This window comes from Panthera onca, chromosome C1, assembly GCF_046562875.1.
Source record: "Panthera onca isolate mPanOnc1 chromosome C1, mPanOnc1 haplotype 2, whole genome shotgun sequence".
Taxonomy (NCBI): Eukaryota; Metazoa; Chordata; class Mammalia; order Carnivora; family Felidae; genus Panthera; species Panthera onca.
The window spans coordinates 89,608,967-89,623,413 of NC_138346.1; the positions used below are offsets into that span (position 1 = coordinate 89,608,967).

Below are 14,447 nucleotides of genomic sequence, written 5' to 3' on the forward strand. Positions count from 1 at the left end.
TGGCTAAGGTAGAAAGTTTCCATGTGTATGTTCATTGAAACCTTTGAGAGAGGCCAAAGCAGAGTTTACTAATATACTTTGATTAAAAGGTTATAGATTTTATTATATAAGTGATGAATCACTAAATTCAACTACTGAAACCAATATTACACTATATGTTAACTAACTAGAATTTAAATAAAAACTGGAAGGAAAACAAAGTTACACATTTTTATATAACTATGCTGAAAAGTGAATTTTATATGTCCATCATAAGGCTAAATGTATGTTTTAGAAAATATTTTCTGCATTCTCGTTTCATATATTGGATCATTTTGAGATGTAGAAATAAATGCATTGAAATGTTAGAGGAAAAAACAATTCTGACCCCATGATTAGAAACTAGATACCCTAATATAATCTCCAAATCCTTCCTACTACATGACAGCAAGTTTTCTTGGTTTATTGACATAGACTCTGCAAAATTCTTTTTTGTTAATTAAAAGTTGGATGAAATTTAATTCAACTGTATATTCATAAGCATGTGCCAGGCAAAAATTGTGATATAATGAATTCATAGCTTCATTTGTGGACATGTGTGAGGATTACTGAATATCTTGTCATTTAGCAGTACCTGATATTGAAGGGCAAAGCATGTGAACTTTAGAGAAGATGAGCAAGTTGGCAGTATCAAAAAATTAAAATTTACTTTAAAAATATTTTATCTAATAAAGTAATAGAATATCCTATGTGTGAAAGAGTTATTGCATCATTTATTTTACCCGGATGTTATTCAAAAGGCCTTATTTGTACCTTAATGGATTATCTTAGCCAGAACATGCCAGGTGGACCAATTTTCTTGTGGAAATGGGCGCTGCATTCCCAGAGCCTGGCTGTGTGACAGGGAAGACGACTGTGGTGACCAGACAGATGAAATGGCATCTTGTGGTAAGTTGTCTGTGAAACATGCTGTTAGCAGAGGCTATGTCAAAGAGAAAATTCTGTCATTTTGTCTCTCTTAAGAGGCTTTTTATTTCTTTATAAATACTGGTCAACAAGGCAAAAGATCTGTTAACATTTTATTACTGCCTTTTAGGCCTGAGTGTGTACTTTAGTGATACCTTTGGAATATATCCATTCCATGAGTCAGTAACCATATTCTCAGCCAAAATAAATGGATCCCAACATTGAGGATTATATTATGAAGTAGTTATAAACCTAATATGATATTCTCAAATGTTCATTATTATCAATCTTATGTCCGTAATGATCATTTTTTTTCAAATAGAGTAGCTCATTGGGTAGCATTTGGACTAAATTACGAGTTTCTCATTGACATGCTTATGATATATTCTTGGAGCAATAAAGAATACAGGCTGAGATTATATAGTTGGCAATCCATTTGTTTCATTTGCATTGAGTCATATAATTCTGTTACCAGTTTAAGGTATTTTTGTTAATAGCAAAATTTCTAGTCACTTTCAACTGATCCTTCTTGGGGAAAAATTTTTATTGTTACATAAAATTGCAAATTTAGTTGTTCTCATTTGTACCCATGTATCAATAGATTTTATTATCATTTATCAAAGTGATGTATAGTGAAACATAGTAAGGAAATTAACCAGGTTTTCTAAGAACTTGTGGAATCTTTTAGGCATGGCTATGAATTTTTTTAAATTACTAATGGGGAAACATATATTAGATATGCATAGCACATTTATTAGAATATAATGCAATTGAGCATGTATTTTTTTTAATAATTTAACTACATGTCATAATAGTTTTAACAGTTGGGAAATAAGAAGACTTTGTTTTAATCCCTCAATTTAAAAGGCTCTATTTAGGGGTTCCATTATCTAAAATTTTATCTTTAAAAAATTTCTAATACTAGACAATTAAGTCCCTATAGACATTAAAAGTTGTAACCTTTGAATAAAGTATAGATGGGTAAGTTGTACTAATTGACACTGTAAAGAAGACAATAGCAGTTTTGAAGAAGAAAGTAATAGACAGTCACACAATAACAGTCACTTTTATATTTCACATGTAGAATTCTCAAAGCCTGGCCAGTTAAGGGATTCAAAAAAATGTATCCCTTTCCTTTCTAATGTCCAGACTATTCATGTGGCTGGGTCTGCATCTAGGAAGTTCCATCATTTAGGAAAACTTGATTGTTTTTCTGTTCTCAGCATCTCCTTCCAGAATATGCCAAAAGGGTAATGAATAACCTGCAAACAGTAAAGACAGAGAAGTCTAATTCAGATAAGAAAGTCCATGAAAACATAATAGAATAGGAAAATACATAATGAGCTCATTAGAGAACTTCAATTAGGTCTTTGATCTGACTTGTACTTTTCGTGATGTTAGGGGAAAAAAAGGTTGCAGGAAGTTCAGACACATATATCCTATTGAATATTTACAATACATCTTTGAGAAACATACTATTGTCCAGATTTTACAGATAAAGGAGTAAAAAATTAGGGACATTTAACAACTTGCTTGAGATCACAAGGCTAATAAATAGAAGGACAAGGCTATGAATCCAGCTATACTTGAAACTAAAACTCAGGCATTTCAGGTCGACTTTGTCTGGGAGTCATGGATTGGGTTCAAATTGGGAGTAGAACATGACATGATACATATCCATATTCATGAGTATCTAATTAAATGTGCGTATACCTATAATGAGTTTTGTTCATTGTTGGGTTGGTAATTTTTTTAAGATCTCCTGGCGTGGGGGAGCCATGATCTAATGTTTACCTATTTTTTGTGGGGTAAATACTCCTGTCATGGCCAATATCAAGTTGCTCACGTGACTTTTTGCGTGTGGATTTGGGAAAAGATGTGCATACCAATGTATGGTATTTCCATAATACAGATATAATAGACGTAACTAACTTCAAGAGCAAAATAAAATTCATATAGTTTATTTTAAATAATGGATGTGTCCTTAATAATTAATTCTTAGAATCCTTGAAAATTTAAAAATTGGTTATTGCAAGCTGGTATAAGATGCTTCCAGTATACCACTGGATAGGAACAACTGTGAAGTGTAGTTGTCAGTTTGCTTCTGAAATATAGCCAAACTTTATAGAGTATCAGTAAGCCACATGGGGTAGTCTCAGTACTGTTTCCCCTTTATAAGGTAAGAAACATGTCCTCTCCAAACTTGTTCCTCTCTGTAGTAACATACATTTATCTTTCAGATTGTCATTATACATCAAAATTTATGTCAGTAAAAGAAGCTGATAGTGAATCTCTAGTAGGCACAATTTTACTTTCAAAGTTTTAAGAGAGGGATGCCTAGATGGCTCAGTCACCCAGAGCATCCAACTTTGGCTCAATTCATGATCTCATGGTTCGTGGGTTCAAGCCCTGTGTTGGGCTCTGTGCTGACAGCTCAGAGCCTGGAGTCTGCTTCTGATCCTCTCTCTCCCTCTCTCTCTGCCCCTCCCCTGCGCTCTCTCTGTCTGTCTCTCTCTCAAAAAAACAAACACTGAAAAATTAAAAAAAAAATAAAGTTGTAAGAGAGAACGACATGGATTACTCTCATAAAAGAAATTATCTCTGCATTGAGGCACCTGGGTGGCTCATTTGGTTAAGCGTCAGACTTCAGCTTAGGTCATGATCTCACCGTTTGTGGCTTCAAGGCCTGGATTGGGCTCTTGTGCTGATATCTCAGAGCCTGGAGCCTGCTTTGGATTCTGTGTCTCTGTCTCTCTCTCTCTGCCCCTCCCCCATTCACACTCTATTTCTCTCTCTGTAAAATATAAATAAACGGTAAAAAATTTAAAAAAAAATCTCTGCATTAAATGCAAAATGACAAAAATATTATAAATTGTTTAATTTACTGCATCATAAAAAGTCATTCTCCTTGGCAGTAATCTAGAAATGAATGTAAGTTCAACTAATTCCCAGTTTTATTAGGCATCATTATAATATTTGGGCTGATCATATTTTACTTTTCCCATTGGAATCAGCCAAGTTCCCATAGGTTTAATCCTACTAGAAGACTCACCATCATTTATTTTGTTTTTATATTTTAGCTCCATGAACAACTTCTGTTTAATTTCATAACTACTATTTTTCACTGAAAGTAGTACCAAAATTTGGATTTTAAAACATGAGAATCCAATGGTTAGAAATGCTTCTGATCGGGGGCACCTGGGTGGCTCAGTCGGTTAAGCATCCAACTCTTGGTTTCAGATTGAAGTCATGATCTCACAGTTCATGAGATTGAGCCCCACATCAGACTTCTCGCTGACAGCATGGAGACTGCTTGGCATTTTTCCTCTCCCTGTCTCTCTCTTCCCCTCCCCCTGCTTGCACCTGCTTGCTCTCTCTCTCTCTCTCTCTCAAAATAAATAGACTTAAAAATAAAAAAGGAACGCTTCTGGTTGTATTTAGGAGTTGAAGCTTTTGCAAATGAGGGTCAAAATTTAGTGGAATTCATTAGCACCTTTTTAAAACCTAATTCATTTTACTTGCATTTGCTTTTACAAGGTAACTGCACATTTTAGGTTGAAACTATATGTAGGCAAACACATAATTAGAAAGGGCCTTGAAGATTCTCACTTCATCTTTAAAGAGCCTTTTAACATTTTTTTGGTAGTCCTCATGTTGGGCAAAAAAGAGACTCTGGAAATTGATTCTGCAAATAAGTTAAAATAGTGAAGCCTGAGTTAGAAGTGGACTGTGTGTCAAGGAGCTAAATGGTCACTTGTTTCAAAGCTATTAGCGTGGATTCTCAACTTTAGCTGTCAGTAAAAGAATCACCTGCCCATGCCTCACCCCAGACTAATTAAATAAGAGTCTCTGGGGATCAGATGCAAGAATCAGTATTGTTAATGCTTTCCAGTGGTATGAAATGTACCCTCAAGCCTGAGAACTGTCAACTTAAGGCCAAGGTTCTCAAACTCGATCATGCACCAGAATCCCCTGGAGAACTTATTAAAGAAGCATAAAGAAAAACATAACACAAACCAGAATGCTGGGCCTGATTCTCAGAGCCTATGACCCAATAAGTCTTAGTTTGTCCATGATTTGTATTTATATTTATACTTCTAACAGTTGTTGATCCTACGTGGTCAAGGGACCACACTTTGAGAAGCAACATTCAGGTTTGATTATATCTTACATGTACTTAGTGATGTGATTATGTTTATATATGCAAAATGAATTTAAGATGGAAGCAATTAACCTAACAAATTTTCTTCCCATTTCCATGTTACAGCATTGAATATAAGAGTGTTTCATGATTAAATGTAAGAACATTTCAGACAAACTTTTACTTTGCCCCTTGGAAAATTTATCATCAAAAGTAGTACATTTGTTTATTTTAAACTGTAGTTTAACTATTTTGGGAGTGTTCTGTCTTCCCAGTATTTCAATATAGCTTTTATTTGTTATTACTTTTTTTTATTTTATTTTTTTAACGTTTATTTATTTTTGAGACAGAGAGAGACAGAGCATGAACGGGGGAGGGTCAGAGAGAGAGGGAGACGCAGAATCTGAAACAGGCTTCAGGCTCTAAGCTGTCAGCACAGAGCCTGACGCGGGGCTCGAACTCACGGACCGCGAGATCATGACCTGAGCTGAAGTCGGCCGCTTAACCGACTGGGCCACCCAGGCGCCCCTGTTATTACTTTTTAATAAATACACGTTAATGTGAGTTGTTAGCTTCTGATTTGTTCAAACTGTTTAATTAAAAAAATACCTAAAATTTATTAACAGATTGAAAGGTAGTTCAATGAAGTCTAATAAAAAATCCATGAAAATTTGCAAAGTTAACATAGACTCCCTTTTATGAGTGTTAATATTTTAAATCTATGAAAATAGTAAAATTCTGTCTCATGTAATGTATAATCTTACTTGTAAAGCTACTTGTAATTTTACTCCACATAATTAAGGAGCAAAGAGTCAGAAACAAAACTGGCAAGTATCAGACACAAAGAGAAGAGACAGAGCTGTCAAAAAGAAATAATTTTCCAGTTAAATCAGTGTATGCTTTATATCAAAGATTTGTTCAACTAGTTATTAGAAAACCAAATTTCATGATTAACTATAATATTTTTTTTAAGTTTAGTAAGAAAAAAAATGCATATTTGTGTAACCTAATAAATGAAGACTGTTAACCCAATGGGGCACTGGCAAAATATGAGTATTGGCAAGCACTGCTTTCATTGCTCCCTCATTCCTTAATAACATCTTGGCAGACACAATGATTCTGGTAACTCGTTATTTCTAGAACTTGATTAAATCCACTTTGAAACTTCATTATTATACCTTAGTCAAAGCTTTCTTCTACCCCACTGCTGGCTAGACGTGAAGCTCTAGGAACATTGATGAGAGGGGACCATGTTCTGTCTTTCTACCCTACATGACCCCCTCTTCTAGCCTTGGCTCTTCAGTCAGATGGGAGAGATGGATAAATAGGTAGCATCTTTTAAGTGGGTGTAGTGGTAACCTTCTCTGCTTCTCCGAAGATCACAGCCCTCTGACACATGTGCAATGCAGCTCTTTGAGAAAATGTGAAATCTTCAGAGAGGCATGAGGTCTCATTTCTCTTCATAGTTCCCTCAGCTCTATCTTCTGTTTCCTTTTCTTCTCCCCCTACTTCTAGATTTCTTTTATCCCCATCCCCCATTGTTCCTACCACAGATTTCATATCTCATAGTCCTAAGAGTCTCTTTTGCTTGGTGGACACCTTCTTGGTTGCATTACTGTTATGACCCCCCCCCAACATAAAAGTTTTGGGGCACCTGGATGGCTCAGTGGGTTAAGTGTCTGACTCTTGATTTCAGCTCATGTCATGATCTCATGGTTGTGAGATAAAGCCCCGTATCGCACTCTGCACTGTATATGGAGACTGCTTAAGATTTTCTCTCCCTTTCTCTTTCTTCCCTTCTGCCCCTCTCCCCAACTTGAGCTCTCTCTCTCTTGTTAAAATAAATAAATAAATAAATAAATAAATAAATAAATAAATAAATAAATAAAATGGAAAAAAAAAAAGTTTTGCTCTCTCTTGTGAGTACACTTTTCCCCCTGCTCTCCCAACTGTGATCAGGCTAGTCTCCTAATGACCCATCAGTTCTTTCTTCTCTAGATTCAGGGTAAAATGGTTAGTCTACCTCCTGAGCAGCATTAATTTATTTCTCATGTACCCACAAAATTTCTTGAATTATTGTCATGGAGTATCCCTTCCCTTGAGTCTATTGGTCTTTGCATAAAATTGTCTTGTGGGCTACTCTTCTTTTGGAAGGAACACCTTCAACTATTGGGATTTATGTGTAGCATGCAAGAGTACTTAGATTCTTCTTGTTCTTAGTATTGGATCTAAGTGGGCCAGTGTCATGTCAAACGGAAAAATCGCACTATTACATGTTAATTATTATTCATTTTCTTGTTCCTTCTCGCTCTCCTTTCCTTCCTTCCTATTTGCTGTTAAAGCTGGCAGGCACTTGTTGACCAATGCAGACAAATTCTGCACAATGTGCACAATGCATATTTTCTCAATGCGTGGACATTTATAAAGAATGAGAAAACCATTCATTTTATCCCCTCACATTATAAATAAGGAAATCAAAACACTAAAAGTTGTGTGTCCAAAATTGCAGAATGAGTTAGTCTGACAAGCACTGGACTCAGGTCCATTCTCTTTGTTTCAGAGATTCACAGGTTTTGGTGGTTGCCTGCACATGTTATCTAATTCAATCCCTCATCCAATGTAAGAATTCTAAAACTGGTCTCAGAGATGCTTACCCAGTCCTTGTTTGGATATTTTCAGGAACAAAGAACTGGCCTTTTCGCAGGGTAGCTAATTCTACTGTTAGTCAGTAATTGTCAGAATATTCCTCATTGTTGCAACCAACATCTGCCTTCCTAAAGATTCTAATCAATGATACTTGTTCTGTTTTCTGAGGCTACACAATCTAAATCTATAACCTTGTCACAGGATCACTCTTTAGATAACCGAAGGCACATTCCTGCCTACCTAACCCTTCTCTTTTACAAGCAAAAAACACCACTTCTTTCAGATTTCCTTACATGAATATTTGTATGTTATTTCCCTCCCAATTGCCCTACTATGAATATACTTGGATTTTTAATGACGTTGGTAAAATTAATGTTCTAAAATGGGTAGTTGATGTCCAATGGGTATAGAGTTTCAGTTCTACAGATGAATAAGTTCTAGAGATCTGTTGCATAATGATATGAATACAGTTAATGTTACTGAATTATGCACTTAAATATGGTTAGAATGGTAAATTTTATTTTATTTTATTTTAATTTATTTTTCCAAAATTAAAAACAAATTCATGGCCTAGATAGAATTAAACAGAACATAGTATCCCATATGTGGTATTTTTGAACAGATTGAAATGGATTTATTACCTTCAGTAATTTCTAGGCTTCCTTTAACACAATTATAAATGGGAGCCTTATCACATAACTCCTATGTCAAGTGCCCAGCTAATTAAAATAACTAAGCTTCTCTTATGACTTGATCACTCCTTTTGCTCCTTTTGGGTGCTTCTAATGTTTAATTTTCAAAATTTTTTACCTTTTATTTTGATAATCTCCTCATTGTTCCTTATTTGCCTATTTCTGAATATGTACATGGGTCTGATCTTTTCCACTCCATGCTATTACTCTTAGATTTCCATCCTCCTATAACTCTTAACCCTACTGCTGTCTTGCAATTTTGAACATATGATATTAATGAAGTCTCCCAGTTTTATGGAATTCAGAGATTTGATAAGCATAATTTTTAAGGCTGTAATCAAATCATAGTAACAAAGTTGTTAAACTTTTGGCAAGTAATTGAAAACATCCTTCAGGGGAAACTGATTTAATAATTAAAACTGTACAGAGACAATTTTGAACGCATTAAATTTACCACCATCTTGCATGCATGATACTTTCATTTGTCATCAGAAGACTTATCAAACATTGCCAAAAATATGAGAACGCTTTGTTTATGACATTTTCATGATATATCCTTATCTAAAAATTGTATCAGCAAATAAATGAATCTCATTTGGCATAAATTTTTATTTCGTTCTTGAGCAAAGAGTCTCTTTAAAAATGCTGACAAAATAATGTTTTAGCAAGTTAATACTAGAATTATTGTCAGATATATATATATATATATATATATATATATATATATATATATAAATTTTATCTTTCTATTGTTTGCAAATTTTCACTCATTTTTGAAATTGGAACAATATTATTTACCATTTTCCAGTTTCCATACATCTTTCCCATCTTCCATTTATTTCAAAAGCACTGTCAATATTCTGAGATCAAAAATATATGTTTTATAACTTCTTTGATAACTTGTTTCAATGTGGAGATAAATTCATTTTTGGTAAGTAGGTGTTACAATTTTCTCTCTTTGATTTGATTTAGAGCTTTAACTTCCTATCAAACCTGTTTGTTCTTCACTCTCCAATCTGGCAATAATTACTTCCATTCAAATGACAGAAACCAAAGAAATTAAGTTATTCGATTTATGCTTTGTATCCCAGATGGTCGTGTTCTGCTTTCTTATGTTCTATACATTTATATTTAAACATTTTTATTTTGTTTAGAAGTGGCATGCAAGCTTCTGCTAGGTTCTCTCTTATGTTATTCTTATGGGTATGTGACATGCTTTCTCATCGTCTTTGGTTACGGTTCCCTGTTTTATACACATTTGATTAATAAAGCTCTGTATGCAGGCAAGTGGGGAGTTAGGAAGACCCTGGTGAGCATATTGAAAGCCACAGGCAGAAATTATTAAAAACAGCTTTTAGTTCCTTGACCTAACTCAGCATTTCCCCAGCTTCTTGCTTAAGGGTATGAATCACACGGGGTGCTTGGTACTAATAAATATCCTCAGGCCACTACCACCCTCCCCCAAAAGTTCATTCAGTAGGTCTCACATAGAGTCCAGGAATATGTATTTTGGGAAAAGCACTTCCTGTGATTCTTATCCTAGAGCAATTCCAAAAAATTTAATAAGCTATGTGATGTCAACATTCCCTACAAATTAGAATTTGTTAAGGCTACTACAAATCACCACAAACATGATGGCTTCACATAACAGAAATCCATTCTCATAGTTTTAGAGTCCAGAAGTCCAAAATCATCATGCTCCACAAAGAGAATCCTCTGCCTCTTCCAGCTTCTGTTGGCTGCTCCACCTTGGCTCCAATCTCTTGTCTGCATGTTCACATGGCCTTTCTCTGTGTCACTATCATATCTTATAAGGACGCAAGTCCTTGGATATTTAGGGACCTCCCATAATCCAGAATGAAAGAATCTTGAGATCCTTAATTACATAGGCAAAGACCCTATTTCTAAATAAGACATTCACAGGTACCAGGCTTTAGAATGGGACATCTCTTTTTGATACATACATTTCAACCCTTAACACCTGAGGAAATGTAGTATGTCCTATACTTCCAACTGAAGTATAATAAAGGCTCAAGTATAAGTACTTTTAAAAGCTGTACATATAATTCTAATATACATCCAGGTTTGTGAAACACTCTCACAATTCTAATTATTTACTTTTGCCTCCTGGCTAACTTCTTATCCAAACTCTCTGTTACAAACCAGGAATCCTCAGATGTTCTTTCTTTTCCATAGTATCTGGAGCTTTGCACTATCAAAAGCCACTGGGCAATAATAATTCTAAGTGCCTCTTGGTGCTGACAAAAATGCAGTCCCTTAAATTTCTGTCAAGAATAAACATGAATTCTTCTGACATTTCAGCAGCACTGATTTTATACACACACACACACACACACACACACACACACACACACACACAATCAGAATCAAATGAAAAAGAATATGTAAAATCTCGGTAGTGGTTAGTATCTAGTAGTTATTCAATAAGAGATGAGCTATAGCCTTTTCTTCTTTTTTGTCCTTCCAAATAATTTTCTTTCTCAAATGGAACACACACACACACACACACACACACACACACACACACACACACATTTTTCAAACTAGAGTTGGAATTGGACCAATTGACATTATTAGAGAAAATAACAACATTTCCAAACTCTTATTTTTTTAATATTAAGTTTAATATTTTGAAAGATGTCAGATTGAAGTATCCTACTGATCCAGGAAAAAAATCCCTTCTACCATGTTGATTTGGCATTTTGAAAGCAGAAAGCTGTGTGCATGTCAGTGTTTGAGCCATTTGTTGCTGCCCCTTGCTGCCCCTTTCTATAATTTGAGCAGAACTGAGGTGACTGAAGTTGGGGCTTTACCCCAGGGTACGTTGCCAAAAACAATCAGGATGTAACCTCTGTGAGTTAAAGTACATAAGCAATTTCATAAAAATTTCTCTTATTAATAACATGCTAATTTTTTAATGATAAAAATGAAACAAAAATAAATCTTAGGCAACCTGACTACTATTTTGTGGCACTGAAGAATCTATTCCTTGTGCCTACACAGTGCTAAAATTACTAATCCTAGAGTATGAATAAGAATGAGAAAAATAATACAGAATACCATATAAGGACAGTTTTAAAAATTCTTGTATTTTTGGGGAGCCTTTGTGGCTCCTTTGGTTAAATGTCCAACTTTGGCTCAGGTCATGATCTCATGGTTCTGTGGTTTCGAGCCCAAATCAGGCTCTGTGCTGGCAGCTTGGAGACTGGAGCCTGCTTCAGATTCTGTTTTTCCCTCTCTCTATGTCTGCCATTCCCCCACTCATTCATATTCTCTCTCTCTCTCTCTCTCTCTCTCTCTCTCCCAAAAATGAATGAATGTTAAAAACAAAGAATTTCATTAAAATTTTCTGTATTTTTATTTATTTGTAATTTTTTTAAACATTTTATTTATTTTTGAGACAGGGAGAGACAGAGCATGAACAGGGGAGGGTCAGAGAGAGGGAGACACAGAATCTGAAACAGGCTCCAGGCTCTGAGCTGCCAGCACAGAGCCCGAAGTGGGGCTCGAACTCCCAGACTGCGAGATCATGACCTGAGCTAAGTTGGCCGCTTAACCGACTGAGCCACCCAGGCGCCCCAAAAATTTCTGTATTTTTAAAATATAGATATTTCAAAATTTGTTTTTTTTTCTTCTGGAAGATATGGTTGTATACACATACACACACCAAAATTTCCTGAAATATAGTCTTAAAATAAGTAGAAACCAAAATAAATTTATTTGAGTTACTTTTTATATATTCTGAGTTTTTATAGACATTATAAATCAGTTAATTGTTTATTTCATGTAGTATATTTGTTGGGAAGAGTCTTTTTTTTAAGTTTATTTATTTTGAGAGAGAGAGAGTGTGTGTAAGTAGAGAAGGAACAGAGAAAGAGAGGGAGAGAGAGAATCCCAAGCAGGCTCTCTACCACCATTGTAGAGACCAGTGAGGGGCTCCAGTCACGAATCACGAGATCATGACCTGAGTTGAAGTCAAATGCTTAACCAACTGAGCCACCAAGGTCCCCCTCATCTGGTACATTTCATTGGGAATTTCCAATTTACAAAAGCTATTATTTTTTTATCATTTCTTGAGACAAAAAAAAATCTAAGTTCATTGTTTAATTTTTAACTTTTGGACTCAATTGAGTTTAGATTTATTTTAGTACTAATTATTTTAATTGCCAAGGATCCCTATCACTGTTAGATATAAATCTGTCCTTTGGAATTTTTCTGCTGTCCTACAATGTGTAAAAACAGAAAATGTAAATTTTTCCTAATGTTTATTTTGAGAGAGAGAGAGAGAGAGAGAGCGAGAGCGTGAGCATGTGCACAAGCAGGGGGGTGGGCACACAGTGAGGGAGACACAGAATCAGAAGTCAGACTCCAAGCTCTGAGCTGTCAGCACAGAGCCTGACAAGGGGCTCGAACTCATAAACCATGAGATCATGATTTGAGCTAAACTTAGCCCCTTAACCGACTGAGCCACCCAAGTGCCCTGAAAATGTAATTTTGTATAAAGAGACTATATTTTTAGTCTCATGCACTATTTTCTTCCCATCAATGTTTACGTATGTTCAACTTTCACCTTTCTTTAAAAAGATTAGCACCAACATAACTAGTTATCTGTTTTTGATCCTATATGTCTCATCAGCTGTCACATTGATTCTTACATCCCTCATAGTAAAATGTCTTGGAAAAGTTGCATAAATTTTATGTATCAATGTTCCACTCAGTCTACAATAGACAAAAACTGTTTTTCCTCCTCAAATCATTCCACAAAAACTGTATTTTCCAAGCTTAACAGGAAAAAAATAATGTGGATAATGCATTTCCATTTGCCTCTCATGTTACCATCATTGTGGTCTTTCTCCTTGAAATACTTCTCTTGTCTTCAGTGACAAGGTATTTCTTGGGTTCCCTCCTACATATTTGCTGGTTCCTCTGTCTATGCCTAACTCTGAAATATTCTTTCAGTATTTTCTTTGATAGAGGGAGTTGATTTCTTTGTAGGAAATTCTCATTTTTATTTTATTGTATTTTATTTTATTTTATTTATTTTATTTTATTGTTTCTTTTGAGTGGGAGGAGAGTAGATTTTTCACTCTCGATTCAATACTGCAAATAATTTATAGGTTACTTTAGTTTTCATAAATTTCTTCTTGGCATCCTGATATATCACTAGTGTTTCTATACATGAATTTAGTTTTACTTATCTCGAGTTAAATTGTGTTTCCTTAATCTAAAGTCAGGTCTTTCATAAATTCTGGGAAATTCCAAGAAATCATCTTTTTGATTATTACCTATCCCCATTTTCTCTTTCATGTTTTTGGACTATGAATTTAATATTTGCTCATTTTAATCTATTCTCCATGATTCTGTATTTATTATAAATTATTTTTTATCTTTAAACTGCAACGTTGGATATTTCTTCTGATATGTCTTCTAGTTTAGTAATTCTTTCTTCAAACATACTAATTTATAATTTAATCACTCCTTAAAGTTTATAATTTCAACACTGGTTTTGATTTCTAAATGCCCTATTTGGTTCCTTTTCAAGTCTGCCTGTTTTCCTCTGGGTGTATGTATGGTTGTTTTAACTTTATTTATTTTGAGAGAGAGAGAGAGAGAGCACAAGCAGGGGAGGGCAGAGAGAGAGAGGGAAAGAAAAAGTATCCCAAGCAGGCTCTACATAATCAGTGCGGAGCCCTACCTAGGGCTTGAACTCACAAATGGCAAGATCATGACCTGAGCCAAAACCAAGCGTCAGACACTTAACTGACTGAGCCACCCAGGTGCCCCATTAGGGTGTTTTATTTTAAGCATGCTTTTGTTTTTTCTTTATCTTTATCTTTATTTTTATTTTATTGTTTGTTTATTTATTTATTTATTGATTGATTGATTGATTGATTTTTGAGAGAGAAAATGCACAAGCAGGACAGGGGCAGAGACAGAGAAGGGGGGGCAGGGGACAGAGAATCCAAAGCGTGCTCCTCCCTGATAGCAGTGAGCCCAAGGTG

The 14,447-nt window shown here is 35.1% G+C and overlaps 1 protein-coding gene across 3 annotated transcripts in view; it reads left to right on the forward strand.

The window, feature by feature from the left end:
* Nucleotides 1-14,447, forward strand: part of LRP1B (LDL receptor related protein 1B) — a 1,899,539-nt gene that overhangs the window by 1,185,111 nt on the left and 699,981 nt on the right. For all 3 annotated transcript variants that reach the window (XM_078451331.2, XM_078451332.2, XM_078451333.2), the window contains exon 18: nt 811-927. In XM_078451331.2, coding sequence (XP_078307457.2) covers nt 811-927 — 117 coding nt within the window. The remainder of the gene's footprint in view (nt 1-810; nt 928-14,447) is intronic.